This window comes from Podarcis liolepis (assembly GCF_965112155.1).
Source record: "Podarcis liolepis genome assembly, chromosome: 11".
Classification (NCBI taxonomy): Eukaryota; Metazoa; Chordata; class Lepidosauria; order Squamata; family Lacertidae; genus Podarcis; species Podarcis liolepis.
In genome coordinates this window covers 65,288,032-65,313,735 of record NC_139565.1, presented here as the reverse complement: position 1 = coordinate 65,313,735, position 25,704 = coordinate 65,288,032, and the positions used below count along the sequence as shown (strand labels likewise).

The following is a 25,704-nucleotide window of genomic DNA, read 5'->3' as shown; positions in this document are numbered from 1 at the left end:
GGAGGCGGCAGGGGTCTCTCAGTTAAGCAACAGGAAGCCTCCCTTCCCAGCTGAGGGATCCCTGCCCCCTCCTGCTTGCACACAAGTAGGAATGGGATTGGGGCTGCTCTGATGGGAAGGGAGGCATCACTCTGCCCGAGCCTCTCCGTCGCTACCGCTCTCAGCCCTCTTTCTCCCCTTCCATGCCTGACCCACCGCACACCGCTCCCCCCCACCACCACCGAAGAACCAACAACTCAGGGGCTGGCCAGGCTCATGGAGAAAGGAGATAGAAGCCTCAGAGGAAGGGGAAATGTGGCGGTTGAGGTCAAGGAGGAGGCTGCCCCTCTGCCAACGCCATCGCTGCAGCATCAACATCCCGAATGTGTAGTTAGTTAGTTAGTTAGTTAAAGTGTCCCCAGATTCATTGTGTTACCGGAAAAATCCGAGGGCTCCCTTGGACAAAAACAAAGACACCAACCAGGATAACTTGGAGCAAAACAGCAGCCTGTAGGCTTGGCCTTTATTGAACTGTTGCAACAGGGTATTCCCTTCACTTGCAGGAGAGAGGAAAGACCCAGAAAGATGTTGTGCCAGACCTTATAAAAACTTTTGAAATTCCCATCCTCCAGGTCAAGCCCACCCCCAGAAACATCATGCATACATTACAGAAAGGGGTTGACATCATGTATACATTACAGAAAGGAGGGGTTGAGGGAGGAGTTGTGGTGGTAACCTGAGTGTCCTGTCACCTGGCTTTCCCCCTCCCCATGAGTCATTTCCAGGAGACAAAGGGGAGTTTGCAGTTTCCTGCCCCCAGAGGGAAGATCTGATCATTGTCCTTTGTTCCAGTCCGGGCTGAATCCACTCCCATATGCAAGTTCTTTGTGATCTTGATGGTCTTCTGTCTAGGACCATCAGGGTTGGCATAGCAACTGGGCAGGGCTCCTGTGGATGTGCTGGGATGCTCAAGGGATTATGGCTGCCCTGTATCAAACCTTCCCCTGTTTGTAGTCCTTCCTTCATGGAGTAAAATAAAAGTGGAACAGTGCAAATCCGATGTATGGTTGATGTTCTATGAATTTATAACAGAAATGTGGCGTATGTAGTGTGTGAGTGTGAGTGTGTGTGAAGTTTGTACAAACAGAATGATTGGGGTGGGGGGGTTCCTGCTACAATGGGAAAAAATCTGGTAACTTTAGCTTATCCGCCATGCAGTTTTTGCACTCAGGATCACTCCACCCGTTGGCATCTCACAATCTTCCCCTGCAGGTGGAATTAGGGGATGTTTTGGTCATAGGGTGGTGTGTGTCTGAAGGCAAAAGAGGCAACCACCTTTCTGAAACGAAGCGCTGGCGCTAGACTTGATGGACCTCCAATGAAGGTGAATGTGGGAAGGTTCAGGACAGACAAGAGAAAGACCGTCTTCACGCAGCGCAGTTAAAGTGTGGAACCCCCAGGAGGCAGAGATGGCTACCAAATTGGGCGGCTTTAGAAGAGGATGAGACGAATACCTGGAGGGGGAGAGGGCTCTGTCCATGGATCCTGGCCACAATGGTCACAGCTGGGGGCAGCAGCGCTTCCAAATCCCAGTTGCTGGAAGCCATAGGAAGGGGGTATTCTCTGGTGCTCAAATCCTGCTTGCAGGTTTCCCATAGGAGACATCTGGATGGCCACTGGGGGGGGGGGGCAGGATACTGGCCAGGATGGGGCGTTGGCCTGATCCAGCTGCAGGCTCTTCTTATTTTCAGATTTGTTTCTGGCAGCACCTGCCTGGGAGCCACATCTGCATCGCCTTGGGCTCCAGGATGGAAGAAGGGGGGGGGGCAGGAATGAGAGAAAGTGAAAAAGGGAAGGAAAACAAACACCCGAGGGGGAGGTCAACAACATTTCCCTTCCCTAGTGCTTGCAGGGACTATATGTCTGGGGGGGGGGGCAGCATCCATTCCATAAGTGGTCTAGCCTTTGATGGGAGATGGACTGCAGGTATAACCATTTTGGTTTTTTAAAAAACTCTTGCCACATGTTGCCTTCAATTTTTTAAGTTCCTTTTGTTAATAGAGAAATCTGAGGGCTCCCTTGGACAAAAAACAAGGACACCAGCCAGGAATACCAGAGCAAAACAGCAGCCAGGAGGCTTGGTCTTGATTGAAGACCCTCGCGACAGGACTCCCACCTGCCACCAGGTGGAACAAGATGGAAGCCCCCAACAAAAGAGAACCCAAACTTTTATTAGCTGCTCATCCCCATGTTACACCCCCCCCCAAAAAAACTACATCATGGTTACATCATGTAAGGGGAGGTCTGGTGGCCGTAATCTGAGCATCCTGGACCCTGCCCCATGGTTCTCCTTGCCCTCCACCAAACACCCATCAAGTGGAACAAAAGAGATCTTTACATTTCCCTGTTTCCCAGCCAAGTTAATCACACCCTAATAAGTTGAATTAATAATAATACCATATAGCTACTATCATAGGAAACATAGAATTCCAGAATTGGAAGGGACCCCAAGAATCATGTAGTCCAGCCCCTACAATGCAGGAATTGCACCCAAAGCACCCCTGACAGATGCCCAGGGCTTGAAATATCGCTCTGTACAAAAGCACCACCAACAAATGCAACCAAGTTGGGGAAGGAAGCAGCTGAGAAAGAGGAAGCCTCATGTTTTCTGCAACACTCTGCTGCTCTGCTGTGCATGCCTTGGGTCCCTTGACAGGCTTGACTTTGCATGCCAAACAGACGAGACACCATGCGCTGTAGGAAGTCTGGTGCTTGTGGTTAGTTGATGGACCCTATCAGATTTCAGTTTCTTTCGCTTGCCATCAATTTCATCTTTTCTTCAGACAGCCCAGGAGCTCCCAGCCAGCCAGACCTCTCCCTTTGCCCTCAGTTCAGGCACAGCAGGGCCTCCCCACCCCAGGATGGCACAGGATGTGACCTACGCTGACCTGCGGTTCGTGAAGACTCCTCTGGAGAGGAGCCAGGAGAAAGGTACATGGAGCCAAGTGGACCAGATCCAGATCCCCCCCTCCTTGACTGACCCCTCGGCTCCTCTTTCAGACCCTGGAGAGGGAGAGCTGACCTATGAGAACGTCCAGGGCCCCCCTTGCCAGGGGGAGAGGAATCCCACTGCCACAGAGGGAACAAAAGGTGAGTGCCGGCCAGGTCTTAACCCACCTGGATCCTCCACCTGCCATGAGGAGGAGGAGGATTTGGGGGCATTTTGGCCCATTACTTGTCTCTGCAGAGGAGGGGCCAGTCTGTTCCTTCCCCACAAATGAGATTGGCCACGATTGCAGCAGAGAAGCTTGGGCCTGACAGGGAATTGGGGCTGCCTTCAGCTCCCTGTCTCCACACAGCCCTCCCTCCAGGATCAGGCTTCCTTTGAGGGTTGACCCCGTCCCACAGGAACCCCAAACTGACCCCACTGAGTTTCTCTTCCAGAGTCAGACCGTCGGTCTTGGTACGCCATCCTGGCATTGTTGGCCGCCTGCCTCTTCCTTCTCACTGCCGCCATAGGACTGGGGGTCCGATGTGAGTAGCGGGTGCCCCCTGCCCAAGCCCATTGAGATGATAAATGGGGGAGGGGGGAGAGCACCCTTGGGTGTTGCAGGCATTTGATGCAGAGCCTTCCCTGGAGCCTGGGCTCAGAGACAGGGAGCCTGGCACCCTCCAGACAGAGGGCCTTCTCGGTGGTGGCACCCGCCCTGTGGAACGCCCTCCCATCAGATGTCAAGGAAATAAACAACTATCTGATTTTAGCAAGACATCTGAAGGCAGCCCTCTTTAGGGAAGTTTTAAATGTCTGATATTTTAATGTTTGATGTTTTAATGTATGATGAGCTACCCAGAGTGGCCAGCAAAACCCAGCCAGATGGGCAGGGTGTAAATAAAAATTATTATTATTATTATTATTATTATTATTATTATTATTATTATTATTGACTCCAGTTCCCATAAGCCCTGGCCAGCATGACCAGTGATCAGGGTCAAGGGGAGCTGGAGCCCCACAACATTGGGAGCGCTCCTCATCGTCTCCCCCAATGCAGGAAGCATTTGTATAATACATAAGACATGCATAGCCTGTGTTTGCATATCTCTGAGCAGCAGCTCCTTTGGGCCAAGCCAGCCTGTGTGCCCCCCCCATCCAACAGAGGCTGGCTCCCCTCTGCCATGCTGCCTGCCTGGCACCTGAAGCTCCCTCCTCCTCCTCCTCCTCTCATGTTGCCCCTGCTTGTGCTCTGCAGACTGGCAGGTCTCACGGCAGCTGCAGCAGGCGACTGAAGAGGGCAGTGCCCTGGCACATAGAATTGGCTCCCAGGAGGGCAGCCTGGCCCAGACCCAGGCCCAACTGGAAGAGGCCCAGGAGGAGCTCCACTCCACCAACGGGACCCTCTGGAGCTGCCTGGCTGCTGGGAACCGGACACAGGAGCAGCTGAGGAAAGCGAACAAGAGCCTGGTGCTCATGCAGAAGGAGAAGGATGCAGTTCAGCAGCATCTGGACCAGACCATGAAGAGTATAGAGGACACCAAATCTTGCCAAAACATTGGTATGCCTGTTGCACTCTGCTCAGGAGGCTGGCAATGTTGAATGTTGAATGCTGTATTGAGTTTTTAATATTGGATTGGGAGCTGCCCACAGCGGCTGGGAAAACCCAGCCAGATGGGTGGGATATAAATTATGATGATGATGATGATGATGATGATGATGATGATGATGATGATTATGATTATGATTATGATTATTACTGCAAGGCTGGCAGGACACCCATGTGCCCCACTGCATCACCTGCCCCTGCGGTGGTGGACTTGGCTGAGAAGATCATAGGTGCTCTGGCAAGAGCTCAAAGTCTGGCCTACATTTTACTTCCATCATCCTTTTCCATCCAATTTTCCTTTAATGATAGTACATCATTAAATAGTAGATCAGAAGCCGCGATTTGGCTTTCAAACATTTTGGAAGTTGAACGGACTTCCGGAACGCATTCCGTTCGACTTCCAAGGTACAACTTCACTTCATCTAGGGGGGCGACTACGCCCATGGCAGGATAGGAAGTACCATATGGTGCAGCCTTGAGTTCCTTAGAAAAAGGGCAGGGTTTAAAAAAATCTCAAAAACCCACGAGGAGGACCAAGCTACGCTCTGTACGCTTTGGCTGCATCTCCATTATGTGCAGAAGAATGCAAGTCGCAATGCTTCCTCCGGGTTAGAGCGAAGCATCTGGGGGAAATATAAGAGGAAGGAAGGAAGGGTATCTCAGATACCTCCCTCCGGCCCAAAGAAGACTCAGCTTTTTGTTCATTGGGTTTTCCTTTTGCGCTACTTGAATTCAGGGGATTGGTGCCTAGGAAGAGCTGGTCTCTCTGCCCTCTTGCCAGAGGGTATCAGGGAAAGGTCCTTTCACAGCTCTCAGTCTTCTGATGAAGTGGCTGTGGCAATCACACAGGGTCCCCGGACGTTTAACGGTCTATTGATCCCTGTGCCACCACTGTGCTCGCTTCCCTGCTGCCACCAACCAGTTACACTCGGGTAAACACTGAGTCCAGGCAGTTGTTAAACTTGAACCAAATAAACAAGTTTATTTTATAAACATTAGCAAGCTTATGGTTTCTCAGAAAATATTCCTGTCAGTATCTTAACTTTAGTTTATTTACCAGCCTATACCTTCCTAATACCTCCTGACTGATTATCTCAACTGTTTGACTGACTCCTCTTAACAAATTATCTCACTCTCACATCAGACTAGCCCAACCCAGAGACTTAACCTCTCCATCTCTTCTCTAACCCAGACTGACTTCTCAGCCACCCTAACTCTAACTCCTAACTCCTCTCCTTGGGTTCCCATTGGTTCTTTATTTTCCAATTAGTTAACCCTTTCCTTATGAACCCAGTATGATGTCACACACCTAGGAGGGCAAACACCGCAGTGGCGCCGAACACAAGCGGTGCTTGGGGGCAGAACTGATGCCCTCCTTGAACATGGTCAGCTCATCCCCTTTCCCACTTTGCCTGAATTAGAGATATAGGCTTGTTTCTGTCTGGGAATGTGTGTGAAAAGGGTTCTCTCTCTGCATCAGCCTGAGGCCTTGGCTCCACTTACTTTTTGCCCTGCTCTTGGCAGACAGAAGTCTGTGCTTGAATGCTTGGTGTCCAAGTGTGTGTGTGGGGGGGGTTGCCCCGTTTGCTGTGGTCTAAACCATTGAACCTCTTGGGCTCACCGATCAGAAGTTCGGCGGTTCGAATACCGGCGACGGGGTGAGCTCCCGTTGTTTTGTCCCTGCTCCTGCCAACCTAGCAGTTCAACACAGGAACACCACAGGGATGCGTACTCAGTCCGCTCCTTTATATTCTCTACACGTACGATTGTGTCGCTGCTTACCCTAGTAATAGGGTTGTCAAATTTGCAGATGACACAACCGTGATTGGGCTCATCTCTGAAAGGGAGGGTGAAACGGACTATAGAGATGAGGTGGAGCGGCTGACAGAGTGGTGCAGAGCTAACAAGTTGCTCATAAATACAAGGAAGACAAAGGAGCTTGTGGTGGACTTCAGGAAACAGAAGAGCAATGTCCAGCCACTTTTGATTGATGGGGTCTGTGTGGAGAGGGTAACAACGTTCAGATTTTTGGGCATTGGATTACAAGAGGATCTGTCCTGGAGTGTCAACACAAGGGGGCTTGTGAAGAAGGCACAGCAGAGACTGTGCTTTTTGAGAATTCTAAGGATCTTCCGCAGAAACTGCTGCTTTTCTTCTATCACTGCGCCATTGAGAGCGTTCTCACTTATGGCTTATGTGTGTGGTACGGAAGCTGTACTACCCAGGACAGGTTGGGGTTGTGCAGAGTTGTTAAGGCAGCAGAGAGCATTGTTGGCTGCCCACTCTCCACCTTAGAGCAGATTTATGCCACAAGGTGCCATAGGAAGGCACTGGACATAGTAAAAGATCCATCGCATCCTGGTCACTGTCTCTTCGAGCTCTTGCCGTCGGGACGGAGATACAGGACGATGAAGACAAGAACGAGCCGTCTTAAGAACAGCTTCTTCTCCAGAGCGATCTTGGCCCTGAATGGGAAGCCTGGACTTTGAAAGTCATCTAATCTTCCTTGCTGTATTATACTGTATTGTTTTAATTAGTCAAAATAAAAAATTCCTTCCAGTAGCACCTTAAAGACCAACTAAGTTAGTTCTTGGTATGAGCTTTCGTGTGCATGCACACTTCTTCAGATACACACGAAAGCTCATACCAAGAATGCACACGAAAGCTCATACCAAGAACTAACTTAGTTGGTCTTTAAGGTGCTACTGGAAGGAATTTTTTATTTTGACTATGGCAGACCAAGACGGCTACCTATCTACGTTTTAATTAGTGTTTTTATAGTTGTTTTGATTTTGTGTGGAGTGCCCTACCTGGGTGGATGGAGCAGCCAAGTAATTTCTTTGTCCCCGAGAGGGGGCAATGACAATAAAGATATTATTATTATTATTATTATTATTATTATTATTATTATTATTAAAAGCACATCAAAAGTGCAAGTAGATAAAAAGGTACCACTGTGGTGGGAAGGTAAACGGCGTATCCATGCGCTCTGGTTTCTATCGTGGTGTTCTGTTGCACCAGAAGTGGTTTAGTTATGGTGGCCACATGACCCAGAAAGCTGTCTGTGGACAAACACCGGCTCCCTTGGCCTGAAAAGCAAGATGATTTGTTTCAACACCATGGTGGCCTTTGACTGGACCTCACCGTCCAGGGGTCTTTTACCTTTTACCTGTCCCCATAGCCCATCCTGTGTGGACATGATTCACGTCATCTACACAGGTGGGAAGAATGTGGCAACAGGGCAACTATCCATGTGTGCATCTGCCTACACTCAAGTCTGTTCCATCTGTCTCTGCTCAGCGGCTGGCATGGTCGGCCACGCGGTCTGAACTGGGCCCAACACAGGTGCTTTTCAGAAGGTCCTTGTCTCTGGATTGGGAACATACACCCTCTCTCCCTCATAGGCTCTCAGCCCATGGACGGGGACAGATCTGGGTCCCACTGGAGTGGGTCCACCCTAAGCTGGCCTGAGACCACGTGGCTTTCAGCTCAACGCCTTCCTTTGACCTTCTCTTGCCTTTCTTAGGCTGCTGTCCCCGTGGATGGAATCTCTTCAGGTGGAAATGCCTGTGGATTTCAGATGACATGAAGAGTTGGGATGTTAGCCAGGAAGTCTGCAAAGAGAAATCATCTCGACTGCTTGTTTTAAAGCCTTGGAGTGCAAAAGAATTATGGGGTGCCACATTCATTGATAAGGTAATACCTTTGGGGTGCAAATGCCTCAGACTTTAAGGAAGAGGGCTGCTGGGGCTGGGGAGTCAAGTCCAGAGTCTAACAGTTCATGAAGAAATATCCACCAGGAGAGGGAGCAAGAGGAAAGAGATAACCCCTTGATTTCTCAGTGCACTTGCCAAAGAAACACCATAGAACTGGTGGGGATTCAGTGGGTCACTCTAGCCCCATATGTAGATTGTGAAGGAGAATGTGCACAGGATCTGCTCCTGAAGAAGCTGTGAGCAATTTTGCTCCATATACATCACCTCCAGTGGGCCTTCCTCACTGAATTGTGTGTGTTCTCAAGCTACAAGAAGCCCAGAAGGGTGTAGATGTCATACTGTTGAACTTCGGGGGGGGGGGAGGGGAGGTATATATTTGGGAGACTTTGTATACTGACCAGGGAATGTTTTGTCATGAGTTCAGGAGTGCTAGACTCAGAGAAAGTCAGAGAGGCCGAGCAGGATGGAATCCAAGGCAGCTGTGGTGAGAAACAAGACACTTTGGGGGTGTTGGTGCTGTGAACCCCTCCATCACAGGCTCAGGTTGCATAAATGTGCACTGCAAATAGACCATATGTCATAAAGACACCACAGTCTCCTCTGTGCCTCATTTCCAAAAGGAGACACAAAGCCCAGGTGAGCGCCTGAAACCCTTGGGATCTCGCACCGCTCAGAGATTGGGGCTCAGAGATGCAACAGTAGACCTTGGCTGGAGATAAGATCAGCCAACTCTCCAGTCCCAGAGCTGGGAAGGGGTGTTGTGGAGGATTCTGGGACGGGTGTCCTGAGGACTATTAGTAACTGTATTGGTTCTGCATATATGAGCCTCTTAAAAAGGGAGGAAGGCGAGATCCATTGGGAAGGAGGTCTTTCCCTGTTAATATTTTATTCTTTCTCCTAGAGAACTCATTACTGGATTGGACTTAGTAAAACTTGGAAATGGAGCTCTTGGAAATGGGTTGATGGTACGGATTTTGGAGGGTAAGTGGAAGAGAGACTGTGCCTTTGCTACCCATCAAGTCAGATTTGCTTGGGCTGAACAGAGCAGAGTTCCCCCCATCAGCCCCTCTCCCCCCCCCCCAAATCTGCTGCCTGCAGCCTTTCCCCTTCTTTTAGGGCTCATCCCCACAGAAACACGCTCTTTACCAATGGAAACAATTCCGCAGAAAGCCCAGGCTGACATTTGCTCACTGGGCAAAACTGGGCTTTCTGTGGAATTGTTTCCATTGGTTTCCCAGGAGAAACTGAGCCATTTTTGAGGTTTTCTGGAAAGTCTTATTTTTCCCCCCAAAGTGTGTCCAGCCTATTCAGAACAAAACCTTTCCAGGACAAGAATTTGGGAGCAAAGCAATAATTCAGATACGAAATCAGTCCAAGTGACCCTGAAGGCTCTGCTCTGCCTCCACGGTCTCTGAATTCCAGGGGCTGGAAAGGACATGAGGGGAGCATTGCTTTGGAGCGTCCCGTTGGGGGCGTCCGATGGGCCACTGTGAGACCAGGAAGCTGGGCTAATTTGCCCCCCTCCCTTGCCCTGATCTGGTATGTAAATTGGGCAGTGTGTGTGAGAGTGGATCTGGCTGAGGGACCGGATTAGGCCAAATTTGACCGGTGCCCCCCACCCACCACCCACCCATCTGCTGAGGTCACAGTGACCTCAGGTGAGCTTTTTGGGCTGTACTTCCATCATCCTCAGTCAGCATGAATGATGGGCAGGGTTGGTGGGAGAGCTGAAGCCCAGAAACTCAGATAATGAAAAATGGTGAGGAGGGATTGGGGCTTTGTGCCTTGACTGTCATATTTGTCTTTCTAGAGCTGAAAATATTGGGACTTGTAGCAGTTCTAGTGGCAACTGCCTTCAAATGAGCAACGGAGCCCTGCAGGGGTGTCACTGTTCAAAGAGAATCAGATACATCTGCGAGAAGAATGCTCAATATCCACAGCCAGTGTGAGCTCAGTAAGGGCAATATATGTCCAAAGACCCCCGACAGGCAAGGCCTTCTCTGGAGGAGCCAGCATGCCTTTCCCCAGCAATGAACCCCCTTCCTGCCCTCAGGCCTAATTTTTCTACTACATACACTGAATGTGCGTCTTGTGCTACTCGTAACAGCCATGGTTCCCCCATCCATGAATCCTGCGAACCATAGTTTGTTAGGGGTGTGGAGAGACCCCCTTCACAGAGCTACAGTTCCCAACTGTGTTGGCATCGCCAAAGAAGAAGAAGCAGCAGCAGAAGCTGTGGGTGTAGACACCGATAAGGGAGAGACATGTTTTGTTGCAGCTGGGGCAGAGGAAGGTGCCCGGTTGTGTTGCTGCAGATGCACCAGGGCGTTCCTTCTCTCTTTGCTCCTCCCAGCGGTCATTCCTCTTCTGGTCCTGCTGTGGATACACACCTTCCGGTTTGCTAGTAAAGATGAATTACTGTGTTGCAAAATGATGCGTGTCTAAAAAGTGTGTCACCAACAAGACCAGTTTGGGAAGCTGTGCCTTCCAGTGTCAGGCTCCGAATGGTTGCCTTCAGAGAGGGGTCTCCTCTCCCTCTCCCTCTCTCTCCCCAAGGCCGGAGGGTCAGGGGAACATTTCCAAGGTGACACAGCCTCTAGAGGGCCACTGCCAAATCCATTTACAGTGGGACTTCGAGTTACATACGCTTCAGGTTGCAGACTCCGCTAACTTTGCTTCAGGATGAGAACAGAAATCACACGGCAGCAGCGGGAGGCCCCATTAGCTAAAGTGGTACCTCAGGATAAGAACAGTTTCAGGTTGAGAAGGGACCTCTGGAACGAATTCAGTTCTTAACCCGAGGTACCACTGTATTGGATCTGGAACACACGAAAGGAAAGGGTGGTTTATGGTGACCTGCAAATGGCTTTATTCTCTCTCTACTCGCAGGAAAGTCTTGTTCTTTTTCTTTCCTTTCATTCTTCAAATTATTGCATTTTGTGTTTCTGATATTGTATTATGGTTTGTTACTGCTGCTTTGTAAGACCACTCAGGAAACTGTTACTTTCAGGCAACCGTAAAACAAATTTTATTTATAAGTATGAAGATTATACTCTTGTTAATAATACCAATAGTAATAATAGTAATAATAAACATAAGATTGGAACTGAGTGTGAGCTCATGGCTGGTCCCTCTCCTTGGACAAATACTACAACAAATCAATGGACACAACCCCACCCCACCCCCCTCTCTCTCTCTCTCACACACACACACACACACACACACACAGAGAGAGAGAGAGAGAGAGAGAGAGAGAGAGAGAGAGAGAGAGAGAGAGAATCGGAACTTGGGCCTCCCCAGTGACATCCATTTGCTGAAAGTCCAGGGCAGGACATGCTTGATGCTTCATGCAACACTGAAACATAATAAGGTGGTGTTACCGGAAAAATCCGAGGGCTCCCTTGGACAAAAACAAAGACACCAACCAGGATAACTTGGAGCAAAACAGCAGCCTGTAGGCTTGGCCTTTATTGAACTGTTGCAACAGGGTGCTCCCCTCACTTGCAGGAGAGAGGAAAAGACCCAGAAAGATGGTGTGCAAGACCTTATAAAAACTTTTGAAATTCCCATCCTCTAGCTCAAGCCCACCCCCAGAAACATCATGCATACGTTACAGAGAGGAGGGGTTGAGGGAGGAGTTGGTGGTAACCTGAGTGTCCTGTCACCTGGCTGGTTCCTCCTTTCTCCCTCCCCACGAGTCACTTCCAGGAGACAAAGGGGAGTTGGCAGTTTCCTGCCCCCAGAGGGAAGATCTGATCATTGTCCTTTGTTTCAGTCCATGCTGAATCCACTCCCATATGCAAGTTCTTTGTGATCTTGATTGTCTTCTGTCTGGGATCATCAGGGTTGGCATAGCAACTGGGCAGGGCTCCTGTGGATGTGCTGGGATGGTGAAGGGATTATGGCTGACCAGAACCAAGCCACCCCCCTTTGATAGTCCTTGTCATATGGAGTAAAATAAAAATGGAACAGTGCAAATCCGATGTATGGTTGATTTTTCTATGAATTTATAACAGAAGTGTGGCATATGTAGTGTGTGAGTGTGAGTGTGTGAAGTTTGTACAAACTGAATGATTGGGGTGGGGGGTTCCTGCTACAGTGGTATTCAACTTAGAGTAGACCCATTGAAATTAATGAACATGACAATTTAAGGCTACTATTTCAAGGGCTCGTCTCCACTTCCCCTGGTGCCAGGCCTGTAGCGTTCCCAAAGCAAAGGAAGACTGGACTCTGATTAATAAAATACACAGAGGCTTGACCAGCAAGACTCTGGGAAGGGTGCCAATAATAATCCCGTCCACCCCTCGGCCCAGGTCGTTTTTTTCACAAAAGAACTTTTTACACAGTGTTCGTAAGAACCAATCAGATTTCCTCTGAGTATTTCAAAAACCCCACGTGGGACAAAGTCAAATCAGAAGAAATTCTTTTAACTACAAATAACCTATTTCCTACTTGTGTATGCATCTGTAGTTCAGAGTAAATAAAAGAGGAATCAAGGAGGAATGCTTTTAGGAAAACCCTGGAGGTCATAAACAGGAGTAAACAGTATTTACCATCTCCTTGTGAACTCTCTTTCGGGTCCTTAAGATCTACCTAAAGATTAAACTACATCCAGGCTGCCTTCTATCTTGATGACCCAGGATGCCTGATGAACAACTGGCCTGTGTATTTAGAATGCTGATAGGTGCCTGTCAGGCATAGAAACAGGACAGAGATGCAGAGGCGTGGATTGGTCAGAAATCAGATCAAAATGGCTCAAGCCCAGTCAACGCAATGCTTTCAGTCCTGACACAAATGGCTTGCTCCATATTTTTCATAATTCCTCATAGCAATCCCACCTGATCTCTACATTGCCTAGAAACCACATGAGGATGGAGGGGTTTATCAGGCCACAAGCTTGGCATGCGTCACCAGTGTGATTCTGCCTTGAGAGACAGTGGAGTGTGCCGCTGGGGGTGAAGGCAAACCTCTGCATTAGCAGCAGCAGCAGCAAAGTGACCCCTCTGGGGCGCAAGCCTGGCTGGTGGGTCTGGGGTCCTGGGCTGCCCAGACAACCAGACTTCTCTCTCACCTCACTGACGTGGTCCAGAGGAAGGCAGAGCAGGACGCTGGGCAGCAGCTGGGCTGCAGGCGTTGCCGGAAAGAGGCGTACTAGGCGCCAGCCAACCATCTTAGGGACTCCACTCCAGATTTGTGTAGGGTTTACTCCTGAGCCTTCTCTTCCCCCAAAGGTGTCCTGCAAGGCAGCCGAGGTTTAGGATCAGAGTCTTCCTTCTCCCAGACGGACCAGCCCCACCTGCCCCTCACTTCCCTCTTCAGCACAGGAAGAAATTGCCTTCTTGACCCTTGGACCCCCTCTGGGTCTTGGCCGCTCAATTTCCAGAGCCTGTCTTCACATGCAGGGAGATTCACATGGTAGTCGTGTTGGCCTCGTGCAGTCAAAATTGTCCAGTAGCATCTTAGAGACCAACTAAGTTTGTTCTGGGTCTAAGCTTTCATGTGCATGCACATGTGTGATGCCAACAGACACCGGCACACTTAGGGAACTGCAGAGTTTGTGCATCATGCGTAACAGACCTCAGCAACTCAGCATTTTGGCTAATCTACTTTATTTACATATAAACACACACGGAGCACTGCAACATGGCTCCCTCTCTCTCTCTAGCATCAGACAGCAAAGAGAAAAAGAACAAAGGACAATAGTTCCACTTCACGGAACACAGTAACACAAACATCCTGTCTCCGTCACTTCCCACTCTGTGGAGTCAAAACATACACCGTCATGTGAAAGACAACAATCCCATGACTGCAATCACGGAACAGGAATTCTAACAAGCTCCCCTCACCTTGTTTAGTTGGCTGCTTGAAGCCGTTCCTGAGGTGTAGCCACTGCCACCTGCTGCCAGCTTCTAGGAGCCACTGGTGAGAGCAGAGTGCAGGGTGGGGACCAAAGGTGCTCAAACGACCCCAGAAGGAGCAGGATACGTCCCCCACCAGAGATCCTACCCCTTCCCTAGCACCTCAACAGTAGGATGAAGCAGCAGCAGAAGAGGGGGAAAGGCCAATGCTACACTCGGCTACATCCACAGAAGTCTTGTGTCCTGATCCAAGCAAGTAACAGTACCGCTGTCTCCTGCCTTGGTGAGACCCCGCCTGCAGTCCTGGGCATCCCAGTTTAAGGAGAATAAGGACAAGCTGGAAGGTGTGCAGAGGAGGCAACCAAGAGGATCACGGGTCTGGAAGCCAAGCCTGATGAGGAACGGTTGAGGGAGCTGGGGATGCTTAGCCTGGAAAAGAGGAGACTGAGAGGAGATGGGAAAGCCATCCTCAAATATCTCAAGGGCTGTCACACGGAAGAGGGAACAAGCTTGTTTCCTGCTGCCCGGGGGGGGGGGGAGCAATGGGTTCCAAGGACAGAAAAGGAGGTTTTAAAACAGAAGCTGGGTGGCTGTGGTGCCTGCATTGCTGGGGGTCAGACTAGATGATCCTTGGGCTCCCTTCCAAGCCTACAAGTCTATGATTCTATGATTCATCTCTGGGCCTCAGAATAATTCTGAGTCTGGGAGGGGGAGGGCCTGGATCCGCAGGGGGGCAGCGGGGGGGTGTCCAAGTTCTGCTGACGGGGCAACACACCTGCAGGGGAAGCCCCTTCCGTGGGCCTGTGACGCTGACTTGCCCGATTACGAGAAGGAGCAAAGGGGAAAGAGGAAGCCATGCTCTGATGCGCCGCGGTGCGCCAAGGGGGCCACGCAGCTGGCCTGGGTCCCCTGAGGAGATTGCAGGGGAGGGGGAAGGTAGGACTTTTATTTTCAGACACTGCAGGAAGTCTCTCACATTGCACTTTCTTTAATTTGCCACCACTTTCCTCTTTTTTCTGCAGAGAGCCCAGGAGATCCCCCCCAGCCCAGCCTCTCCCGTTGCCACTAGTCCAGGTGAGACAGGACCCCCCCCCCAGGATGTCACAGGGTGTGACCTACGCTGACCTGCGCTTCGTGAGGACCCCTCCGGAGAAGAGCCAGGAGAAAGGTACACAGAGCCAACTGGTCCAGATCCCCTCACCAGGGTCCCCCTCCAGGTCCCCCCCTCCGTGACTCACCCCTTGGCTCCTCTTCCAGACCCCAGTGAGGGAGAGCTGACCTATGAGAACATCCAGGGCCCCCCCTGCCAGGAGAAGAGGACTCCCACCCCCACTGAGGGCATGAAAGGTGAGTGTCGGCCACGTCCTTTATATATATATATATTGGTTTTACATAAATTTATACATTATAACATTAACCATTTCAAAACATAAAATGAAAAGGTTCTTTTGAACCTTCACACTTCGTCCCCTCCCTCCATGGCTTCCATTTCCAAAGAAAATGTTTTCTTTTTCTGCATCTTTTTTCTGTTATCTATCTGTTGCATATTCATAGTTTCCAAAGTTCATTTCACGTTATAAGTGTCATTGCATCCTTGCCAATGGTTTTAACTGTTTACAGTGGTCTTCTCAGTATGTTAAAAATTATTCCAGTCTTTTGGGAATACAGTGGGGGCTTATCTGAAAGGTAAGGACCCTGTTTCTCTTTCAAAAGAGGACCCCTTTGATTACAACTGGGGGCCTTGCAGCCACAGAACTGACAGAGGCTGGGTTTCTCCCACTGAAGCAAAAAGCTCCATCAACCCCAAAGGGCTCTTTCAGGTGTTTTGCAGAAGTTTTTTTTTTTAAATAAACACACACACATTTCTCAGAAACCGTCTGAAAATGTAGGCTTCTCTTTTTTAAAAAAAACCAATCGGTTTCTTATCTGCCTCATCCTCTGCGCTCACGGCAAGGAGCCCATTAATATAGGTCAATAATACTACCCTGTACTGAAACATCACATCTTAGGTAGGACAATTTAAGTGCTCAAAAGAACCTCAGGTGAATTTGCGACTTTAACCAAAGAATTCTGTGTATGGTTCTTAACGGTCTTTTGTTTCTCAAAGGCCTTAATGAAGGGAGTCACAGCAAACCTCAAACAGGCAATGCAGGCATCACGACTAAAGAATCCCCTTCAGATGGCCAACTCCCTGCAACGGAGGAATCTTTCGCCCAGTGTGGGGCTTGAACCCATGACCGTGAGGATAAGAGCCTCAGGCTCTGCCAACTGAGCTCCCACTGCTATTCGGCAGGCGCTGTGCAAAGAAACAGTGACACTCGCTGCCCAGGAAGCTCACAAGCTGTGCACCTAATTATATCTTTGCTTTTTTTCCCCCTTGCTGGATTGGGGCCCTCCTTGAGCAGTTTCTACTGCTTAATATTGTTATGAGTTTGTGGAAGGAAGGGTGTAGGCAGTTGTTAAACTAGAAGCCAGGCTAGCTTCCTTTGTCAAGGGGATCGCCTGGGTGAGCAGCTATTAGGAGAACAAAGGAAATGGGCTCCGTGCAAGAAGACAACTGGGCGGCCCCACGCCCTCAGTTTTTTGGTTTGTTTTAATTTTATTTAGCCCCACATGTCTATCTTAGCTTCTCTATCCCCTACACCCATTCACCCTCCACTAAAAGCCACAGAGAGGATTCAGGAGTCCTGTTCATGGCAGTTGCTCAATATTCCCACCACCAGGAAAGCAGCCTCCACCTCCACTGCTGCAAGAAACAGTGGGATGAAAAGAAAGAAGACATTGTTCTCTCCTAACTACCCTTCAGTCTTGAGCTGCTTTGAGGAAGGCAGAGTTTGACCGCATCTGGCTTGGGTTATAGTGCCTGAAAAGACATCACTATGCATTGATGTCCTGGCCATTTCACAAAAAGATGGAGTTGCACAGGCTCTGACAACCTCATTGGGAACTTCGCTGTCATCATGACCAAGAACTAACTCAAGGCACCGAGTCTCAACTGGGCCAGAAGCACAAAGGATTGGAGACCATTGCAGACCATTTAACTCATGAAGTGGAACAAGTAAAATGTCCAAAATGTTACACATGATACAAACGGTTCAGCTTTCACTAATTAGTGTAATTGGCCGACCCCCCCCCCCCCACTCCCTCAGTTTAGAGATAGAAGGACAAAGCCTCAGTTTAGAGTTAAAGGGGGCAGTTGTGTGACTTAGAAGGAAAGCAGCAACCTTGTTGTTGAAAGTTAAGAGCATTGCTACTAGCAATAGCTCACAGCCTCTACAGCCTACATACCGTATACTGTAGTGGGGGCATTTCAAATGAGAGTTGCCATAATGATTCATAATTAAAAGCAGAATTCAACAGGTTTGGGGTCTTCCTAAAAAAAAGTTGAACAACTTTTGGTGTGTCCTGGTTTTTCCTTTTTGAAAGCTGGTTGGCACTCAGTGAGTAAAACTTACAGCCCTTTATAGCATAATGATCACCAACAAACCAGGCAGTTCTAGGGCTGGGGAAATCCCTAGCCCGTTTAAGGGGAGTCTTTACTGTTCAGGGCCTTCCAGAAAGGAGACTTCTGTACCTCCAGATTTTCAGACTTAAGAAGGGCTCCCAAAGAGGCTTTAATTTCATGAACTTTTTACTCAAATTAACACTGGACCCTTTTCAACCATGCAGAATATAAATCTGGGGGGAATCTTGGGGTTTCCGCAGCCATTCCACCAGTCTGACTTGGGGCAGTGGCTTGGGGTGTTTGGGCTCTGCAGGAGAGGGGCCCACGCCAAACAAGAGGAGAGAGGACCCCAAAGGAGCCTGCTCCTTCCCCACAAATGAGATTGGCCACGATTGCAGCAAAGCTTGCTGGGCCCTGACAGGGAATTGGGGCTGCCTTCAGTTCCCTGTCTCCACACAGCCCTCCCTCCGGGATCAGGCTTCCTTTGAGGGTTGACCCCGTCCCACAGGAACCCCAAACTGACCCCACTGAGTTTCTCTTGCAGAGTCAGACCATCGGACCTGGTACGCCATCCTGGCATTGTTGGCCGCCTGCCTCTTCCTTCTTTCCACCGCCATAGGACTGGGGGTCCGATGTGAGTAGCGGGTGCCCCCTGCCCAAGCCCATTGACCTGATAAATGGGGAGGGGGGAAATGTCTGTGAACCACCCTGAGATCTCTTGATAAAGGGCAGCATATAAATTTAATAAATAAAATATAATAAGTGTCGCAGGCATTTGATGCAGAGCTTACCCAGGAGCCTGGGCTCAGAGAGGGTCTGCCTGGTGCCCTCCAGGTAGTGTTCAACTCCAGTTCCCACCAGTCCCAACCTGCATGGTCAGTGGTCAGGTTCAAGGGGAGCTGGAGCCTCACATTGGGAGAGTACCTCACTGTCTCCTCGGATGTGTTGTTGTTGCTGTTGTTGAGTCGTTTAGTTGTGTCCGCCTCTTTGTGACCCCCTGGACCAGAGCACACCAGGCCCTCCTGTCTTCCACTGCCCTCCTCATGTTGGTAGCCTCGAGACCACAGCCCCACCATCTCATCCCCTTCTCCTTGTGCCCTCCATCTTTCCCAACATCAGGGTCTTTTCCAGGGAGTCTTCTCATGAGGTGGCCAAAGTCTTGGAGCCTCAGCTTCAGGATCTGTCCTTCCAGTGAGCACTCAGGGCTGATTTCCTTCAGAATGGAGAGGTTGGATCTTCTTGCAGTCCATGGGACTCTCAAGAGTCTCCTCCAGCACCAGAATTCAAAACTCCCCTTTGTATCTCTCTGAGCAGCCTGCCTTTGGGCACCCACAGTGGAGCCTGGCTCCCCTCTGCCATGCTGCCTGCCTGGCACCTGAAGCTCCCTCCTCCTCCTTCTCCTCCCCCTCCTCCTCTCATGTTGCCCCTGCTTGTGCTCTGCAGACTGGCAGGTCTCACGGCAGCTGCAGCAGGCGCAGGAAGATGGCAGTGCCCTGGAACGGAGAATGGGCTCCCAGGAGGGCAGCCTGGCCCAGACCCAGGCCCAGCTGGAAGAGGCCCAGGAGGAGCTCCACTCCACCAACGGGACTCTCTGGAACTGCCTGGCTGCCGGGAACCGGACGCAGGAGCAGCTGAGGCAAGCCAACCAGAGCCTGATGCTCACGCAGCAGGAGAAGGAGAAGCTGCAGCAGGAGAAGGAGAAGCTGGAAGAGGAGAAAAAGCAGCAGCAAGAGGACAAAGCAAGGCTGCAGGAGGAGAAGGAGACCATTCAGCAGCAGTTGGAGGAGATGCGGGGAAAACTGGAACGAGGTATAACTTGCCAACAGAAGGGTATGTCTGTTGCATTCAGGTCAGGAGGCTGGGCAGGCTCCCTGCGCACCTTATTCTATCACCTGCCTCTCAGGTGGTGGAAGAGGATTGGGATCACACAGGATGGGCAGGGTGGTCCAACCTCTCAGAGCACGTGGGCTGCAAGAGTACACACTGAATTAGATTTCCATACTGTATATTAAAGTGTTCACAATACAGTGGTACCTCGGGTTACATACGCTTCAGGTTACAGACTTCGCTAACCCAGAAATAGTACCTCAGGTTAAGAACTTTGCTTCAGGATGAGAACAGAAATCGTGCTCCGGCAGCGCAGTGGCAGCGGGAGGCCCCATTAGCTAAAGTGGTGCTTCAAGTTCAGAACAGTTTCAGGTTAAGAACGAACCTCCGGAACGAATTAATTACTTAACCCAAGGTACCACTGTATTATCAATATTATTTAATGTACACAATTACAGTTGTACCTTGGCTCTCTAACGCCTTGGCCCCCGGCCCCAGCCTCTCCAGTGGATTCATGCACAGGCGGCACTATGTCTCTGATGGCACCCACAGACACACCCAGGAGCACCTGCAGACTCCCTGGCTGGGGCCCTGACACTCCTTGCCCACCTGCCAAAGCCCTGGCTCTGTCTGGGAATACATGAGAAAAGTGTCCCCTCCCCCAGCTTCTCTCTTGTGTGGGCACCATGATCCACGTCACCCACGACACCCCCTCTCCCTCTCATAGACTCTCAGCCCATGGACTGGGGACAGACCTGGGTCCAACTGGAGTGGGTCCCACCCTAAGCCAGCCTGAGACCAGGTGGCTTTCAGCTGAACACCTTCCCTTGACCTTCCCTTGCCTTCTCCAGACTGCTGTCCCCGAGGATGGAAATTCTTTGAGTGGAAATGCCTGCGGATTTCAAGGGAAATGAAGAGTTGGTGGGAAAGCTGGCAAGCCTGCAAGAGGGAATCATCTCAGCTGCTTGTTTTAAAGCCCTGGAGTGCAAAAGAACTATGGGATGCCACATTCATTGATAAGGTAATACCTTTGGGGTGCAAATGCCTCAGACTTTAAGGAAGGCGGCTGCTGGGGCTGGGGAGTCAAGTCCAGAGTCTAGCAGATCATGAAGAAATATCCACCAGGACAGATAACCCCTTGATTTCTCAGTGCAGATGCAACCCCCCCCCCCATGAACTGGAAGGGGTACCATGGCACATTCTGTGTGGGGTTTGCAGCCATGTTAGCCAAGACTACCAACTTTTATTTTACTGTAGTATTTATCAGCATACTATATTTGCTGTAAATGCTGCCTGCACTGAAATGTGAGTAAACAGGGGTTTAAAAAAAATTTTTTTTTACTAAAACATGTAATTCAGTCTCTGAAACAGATGTGAACAAGGGGAAGGTCAGCAGACCACAAATAAAAGGGGATAGAAATGTATAACTGCCTTATTCCTCAACTTCAGTAAGCTGCAAAAACATGTAAGTGTTTTATTCTGCTAAAAAGGCTTCACATCCCATTTCCTTTTTTTATTTCGCCCACATATGTGGGATAGAAGGTTTTAAATTTCACTTTACAGAATTAATCCTCAATTCATATCTTCTGCATTCTGGACCTGGGTCTTCTTCCAGACCACTCTGCACCTGAGCAAGGTGTGTGCTGGGGTGACCATAGGCCAGAAGCCAACCAGGGCTCCGGATTTTGGAGTATCTATTTGCCCCATAGCCAGGTAGAGAAAAAGCAAATTTTCCTGCTACTCTCTAGTTTTCTGTAGACTCTAATTAACTGTATTAGTTTTTTATATATGAGTCTCTTAAACAGTGAGAAAGGAAAGTTTCATTGGGAAGGAGGTCTTTCTCCATTAACATTTTATTCTTTCTCCTAGAGTGATCAATACTGGATTGGACTTAAAAAAGTCCGGCAATCAGAGTCCTGGGAATGGGTTGATGGTACGGGCTATGAAGGGTGAGTGGAAGAGAGAGGGTCCCTTTGCTACCCATTAAATCAGATTTGCTTGGGCTGAAGAGAGCAGAGTTCCTCCTACAGCCACCCCTGGAATCTGCAGCCTTTCCCCTTCGTATAGGGCTTAGCCTCACAAAACCCTTCCCTTTACCAATGAAAACAATTCTGTGGAAAACCTGAATTGACCTTTGCTCTGATTCACTGGTAAAGATCCAGTTATCCTGGGGAAAGCAGCAGGGCAAAAAAAGACTTTGCCTGTCCCTGTTTTGGACGGATCTGGATTCTCCTCCCGGAAGATATTTTGCAGCCCCCAAAGAGACTCCTCCTAAACTGGCCACCACTGACAATTCAGATTCTGCAAAACGTGGCTGGTACACGTGGCTCTTGTGTATGTCTGGTGCCTTGACAATGGTCATTGTCCTGGCCTTAGTTAGAGGCTGTGGTGGGGACTTGGGATTTGGGAGGAGTCTGCCCCCCCCCGAAGGTCTCAGGGCGGTTCATGTAAAATATCACATACATAAAATCAAAATCAAAACAATAATTCAATAGCGCCCCCCCCCAAAAAAAGAGCCTGCATTTTAAAAAGGGTATAGGATGTCAATCAGATCAACCAAAGGCCTGTTTAAAAAGGAACATTTTCGCCTGGCACCTAAAGGTGTATAATGAAGGCGCCAGTCGAACTTCCCTGGGGAGACCATTCCACAGACAGGGAGCCACCACAGAAAAGGCCCATTCCCATGTTGCCACCCTCCAGATCTCTCATGGAGGAGGCAGATGAAGAAGGGCCTTAGATAATGATGAATGGTGAGGAGGGATTTGGGCTTTTTGCCTTGACTGTCATCTTTGTTTTTCTAGGACTGAAAATATTGTGACTTCTTGTGGTCAACACAGCACCTGCGCTCAAATGAGCAACGGAGCCCTACAAATGTGTTACTGTTCAACAAAAACCAGATACATCTGCGAGAAGAACGCTCAATATCCACAGCCAGTGTGAGCTCAGTAGGGCCAAAGTACGCCCAAAGACCCCCGACAGGCAAGGCCTTCTCTGGAGGAGCCAGCATGGCTTCTTCCAGCAATGAACCCCCTTCTTGCCATCACCAGTAGCTTATTTGTCCCCAGGTGAGCGTGTTACATGAGAACAACCAAAGCACACTCCCTTCTAATTGTCAAAACAATAAAATAAATGTTCAATAATACACAGTGTGGGCACACATACAAACCATATTCTGAAATGGTGCAGGACAGCAATCCCGGAGCCACACTCTTAAGTGACCTCAGATCGTTCTCTGCAAAAGCAGAGTATTGGCCGGGGGGGGTGCCTTTCCAAATTGCTATTTTTCATGTGTAAATCCTGTAAATAAACAAACTGTTGTAAACTGCTTGGAATGAAGGGGCTTAAAGGTAAAGAGACCCCTGACCATTAGGTCCAGTCGCGGATGACTCTGGGGTTGTGGCGCTCATCTCGCTTTACTGGCCAAAGAAACCGGCGTACAGCTTCCAGGTCATGTGGCCAGCATGACTAAGCCGCTTCTGGCGAAACCAGAGCAGCGCATGGAAACACCATTTACTTTCGTGCCAGAGTGGTACCTATTTATCTACCTGCACTTTGACGTGCTTTCGAACTGCTAGGTGGGCAGGAGCAGGGACCAAGCAATGGGAGCTCACCCTGGCCTTCTGATCGGCAAGCCCTAGGCTCTGTGGTTTAGACCACAGCGCCACCCACGTCCCACTCTGCAAAAAACGGTCTGGCAAGTATCTGTTAAGCAGAGCAGACCTGTCAACAGAGCATCTTCTGTACATCAATAGGTGTAAAATTGAGCAGTGAGATTCAGGAATTGAAGTATTTACCATTTCAAAAGAATGGCCCAGACTGGCCAAAACAACCCCTCTGCAGCACCTCAAATCCAACTCAATGCTCTAATGTTGGAAAATATTGATCACTTCTCTTACCTGAGCAGTTGTCTTTCCACAAGGGCCAACATTGATGCCAAAATCCAGCATCGCCTGAGCTCTGCAAGTGTGGCTTTCTCCTGATTGAAGTGCAGAGTGTTTGAGGACCGGGACATTGGCAGAGAAAACCAAAATGCTTGTTTACAAAGCTATTGTACTACCAACCTTACTGTATGCTCGTGAAACATGGACCACTTACAAACACCATCTCCAACTCCTCAAAAGATTCCATCAACAGTGTCTCTGAAAAATTTTACACATTCACTTGGGAAGACAGGCAAACTAATGCCAGTGTACTGGAAGAAGCAAAGATCACCAGTGTCGAAACAATAATTCTTCAACATCAACTTTGTTGGACTGGTCATGATGTTCAGATGCCTGATTGTCATCTTCCAAAGCAACTACTCTATTCTGAACTTAAAAATGGAAAGCGTAATGGTGGTGGTCAACAGGTAAAGGCAGTGGAAGACAGGAGTGCCTGGCGTGCTCTGGTCCATGGGGTCACGAAGAGTCAGACACGACTAAACGACTAAACAGCAATGGTGGTGGTCAAAAAAAGAGGTTTAAAGGTGCTCTCAAGGTAAATATTTAAAAATGTAGTATAAACACCAACAACTGGGAAACACTGGTCTGTGAGCGCTCCAGTTGGAGAACAGCCTTGACCAAAGGTGTCATGGGCTTTGAAGACACTCGAACTCAGGACGCAAGGGAGAAACGTGCCAAGAGGAAGGCACGCTTGGCAAACCTTCACCGTGCTCCACTCCCACCTGGAAACCAATGTCCCCACTGTGGAAGGACATGTGGATCCAGAACTGGCCTCCACAGTCACTTACAGACTCACTGTTAAGACCCTGTTCATAGAAGACAATCTTACTCGGCTATGAGGGATCAACAAAGAAGAAGAAAGAAGAAGAAATTTGATGAATGGGATTCAGGAATTAAGGTACAGTGGTACCTTCAGTTGCGAATGGGATCCGTTCCGGAGGTCCAGCCAAATCCTGAGGTTTTCGCAACCCAAGTGATAGACCTCTTCTGTGCATGAACACGGGGTGAAACACTTCTGGGTTTGCCACTTTCGCAACCCAAAAAGTTTGTGTTACCTGAGGGTAATGCAAACTGAGGTGCTACTGTATTTATCATTTCAAAAGAATGGCCCAGACTGGTCAGATAGGACAAGCAGCACATCATGATATCTTGACAGACAGAAGAAAAGCCACAGACTCAAATTTCTGTTGCAGACCCCCTCTTTATGTGACACAAGTTTGATTCTTTTTGGGTGGCCCTAACTAAGGGGCTGGGCAATTTCTAAAGCCTTCAAAAGTTCCTGCACACCTTTGTTCTGGGTCCTCACCGCCTACCAAGGAAGGTGGGTACGGTTGTTGCAACAGAATAGTAAAGATCTGCCTTGCTTTCACTGGATCCTGCCTTAGCTCATTCTTCTCTGACCAATATCGAACGTGAGGGATTCTTAGTCCCTAAATGGGGAGTTTAGGGATTCCAACCATATGGGGAAGAACAATAAGAGCCATTCAGCAGTTGAACAGACTCCTTTGGACATAGGGGACAACTCCTAGGGGGTTATTTGAGGGGGCTGGGCTCCCACAAAGCTGATAGGCATCTCCATGGTGTGTGTGCACTGCATCATGTGATCAGTCATGTGGGGTGGGGCTTACCTGGGCCCCTACATTATTTTATTCAAGTTGGCACCCCTGCCCTTGGAAGCTGGTGGACTCTCCTTCATTGGAAGTGGTCAAGGAGGGGTTGGGTGGCCGTCTGCCAGGGATTCTTGAGCTGTGGTTCCTGCATTGCAGCGGCTGGGCTAGATTCCCACTCTACATTCCCATGCTCCACCAACCTCCGTCTCCCCCCACCCAGCTCCCCACCGGCCTGCCCAAGGGGGTGGTCCTGGCTGTTAGCGTCCTCCTCCTCCTCCTCTGCTCATCCTCAGTGCTGCTCCCTTGCAGAACTCATCGAGGGGGAAGGATGGGGACTAAATTTCTGTGTTCAATCTCCATTTCTGTGTTCCATTTCCAGTTAATTTTATTTTTATGTTTATAGGTTTGATGTTATGTTATTAATAATCTTTTCTGTTGAGAGATAGTGTTACCGGAAAAATCCGAGGGCTCCCTTGGACAAAAACAAAGACACCAACCAGGATAACTTGGAGCAAAACAGCAGCCTGTAGACTTGGCCTTTATTGAACTCTTGCAACAGGGTCTCCCCTCACTTGCAGGAGAGAGGAAAGACCCAGAAAGATGGTGTGCAAGACCTTATAAAAACTTTTGAAATTCCCACCCTCTAGGTCAGGGGTCTGCAACCTGCGGCTCCGGAGCCGCATGTGGCTCTTTTACACCTTTGCCGCGGCTCCGGGAGCGGCAAGGGGAG

At 49.4% G+C, this 25,704-nt stretch overlaps 2 protein-coding genes across 2 annotated transcripts; both read left to right on the top strand.

The window, feature by feature from the left end:
• Positions 1 to 2,673: 2,673 nt before the first annotated feature.
• LOC310689005 (B-cell differentiation antigen CD72-like) lies at positions 2,674 to 11,398 on the top strand. Its single transcript, XM_083466212.1, has 6 exons — positions 2,674 to 3,129; positions 3,424 to 3,513; positions 4,227 to 4,529; positions 8,104 to 8,273; positions 9,195 to 9,274; positions 10,104 to 11,398. The coding sequence occupies exons 1-6, from the start codon at positions 2,901 to 2,903 to the stop codon at positions 10,240 to 10,242; spliced, it is 1,011 nt and encodes a 336-aa protein (XP_083322338.1). The 5' UTR covers positions 2,674 to 2,900; the 3' UTR covers positions 10,243 to 11,398.
• A 3,616-nt stretch (positions 11,399 to 15,014) lies between these two features.
• LOC310689006 (B-cell differentiation antigen CD72-like) lies at positions 15,015 to 24,399 on the top strand. Its single transcript, XM_083466213.1, has 7 exons — positions 15,015 to 15,319; positions 15,409 to 15,498; positions 18,141 to 18,230; positions 19,040 to 19,405; positions 20,275 to 20,444; positions 21,293 to 21,372; positions 22,225 to 24,399. Exons 1-7 carry the CDS (start codon positions 15,250 to 15,252, stop codon positions 22,361 to 22,363), a joined length of 1,005 nt encoding a protein of 334 aa, XP_083322339.1. The 5' UTR covers positions 15,015 to 15,249; the 3' UTR covers positions 22,364 to 24,399.
• The last annotated feature ends 1,305 nt before the right edge of the window (positions 24,400 to 25,704 follow it).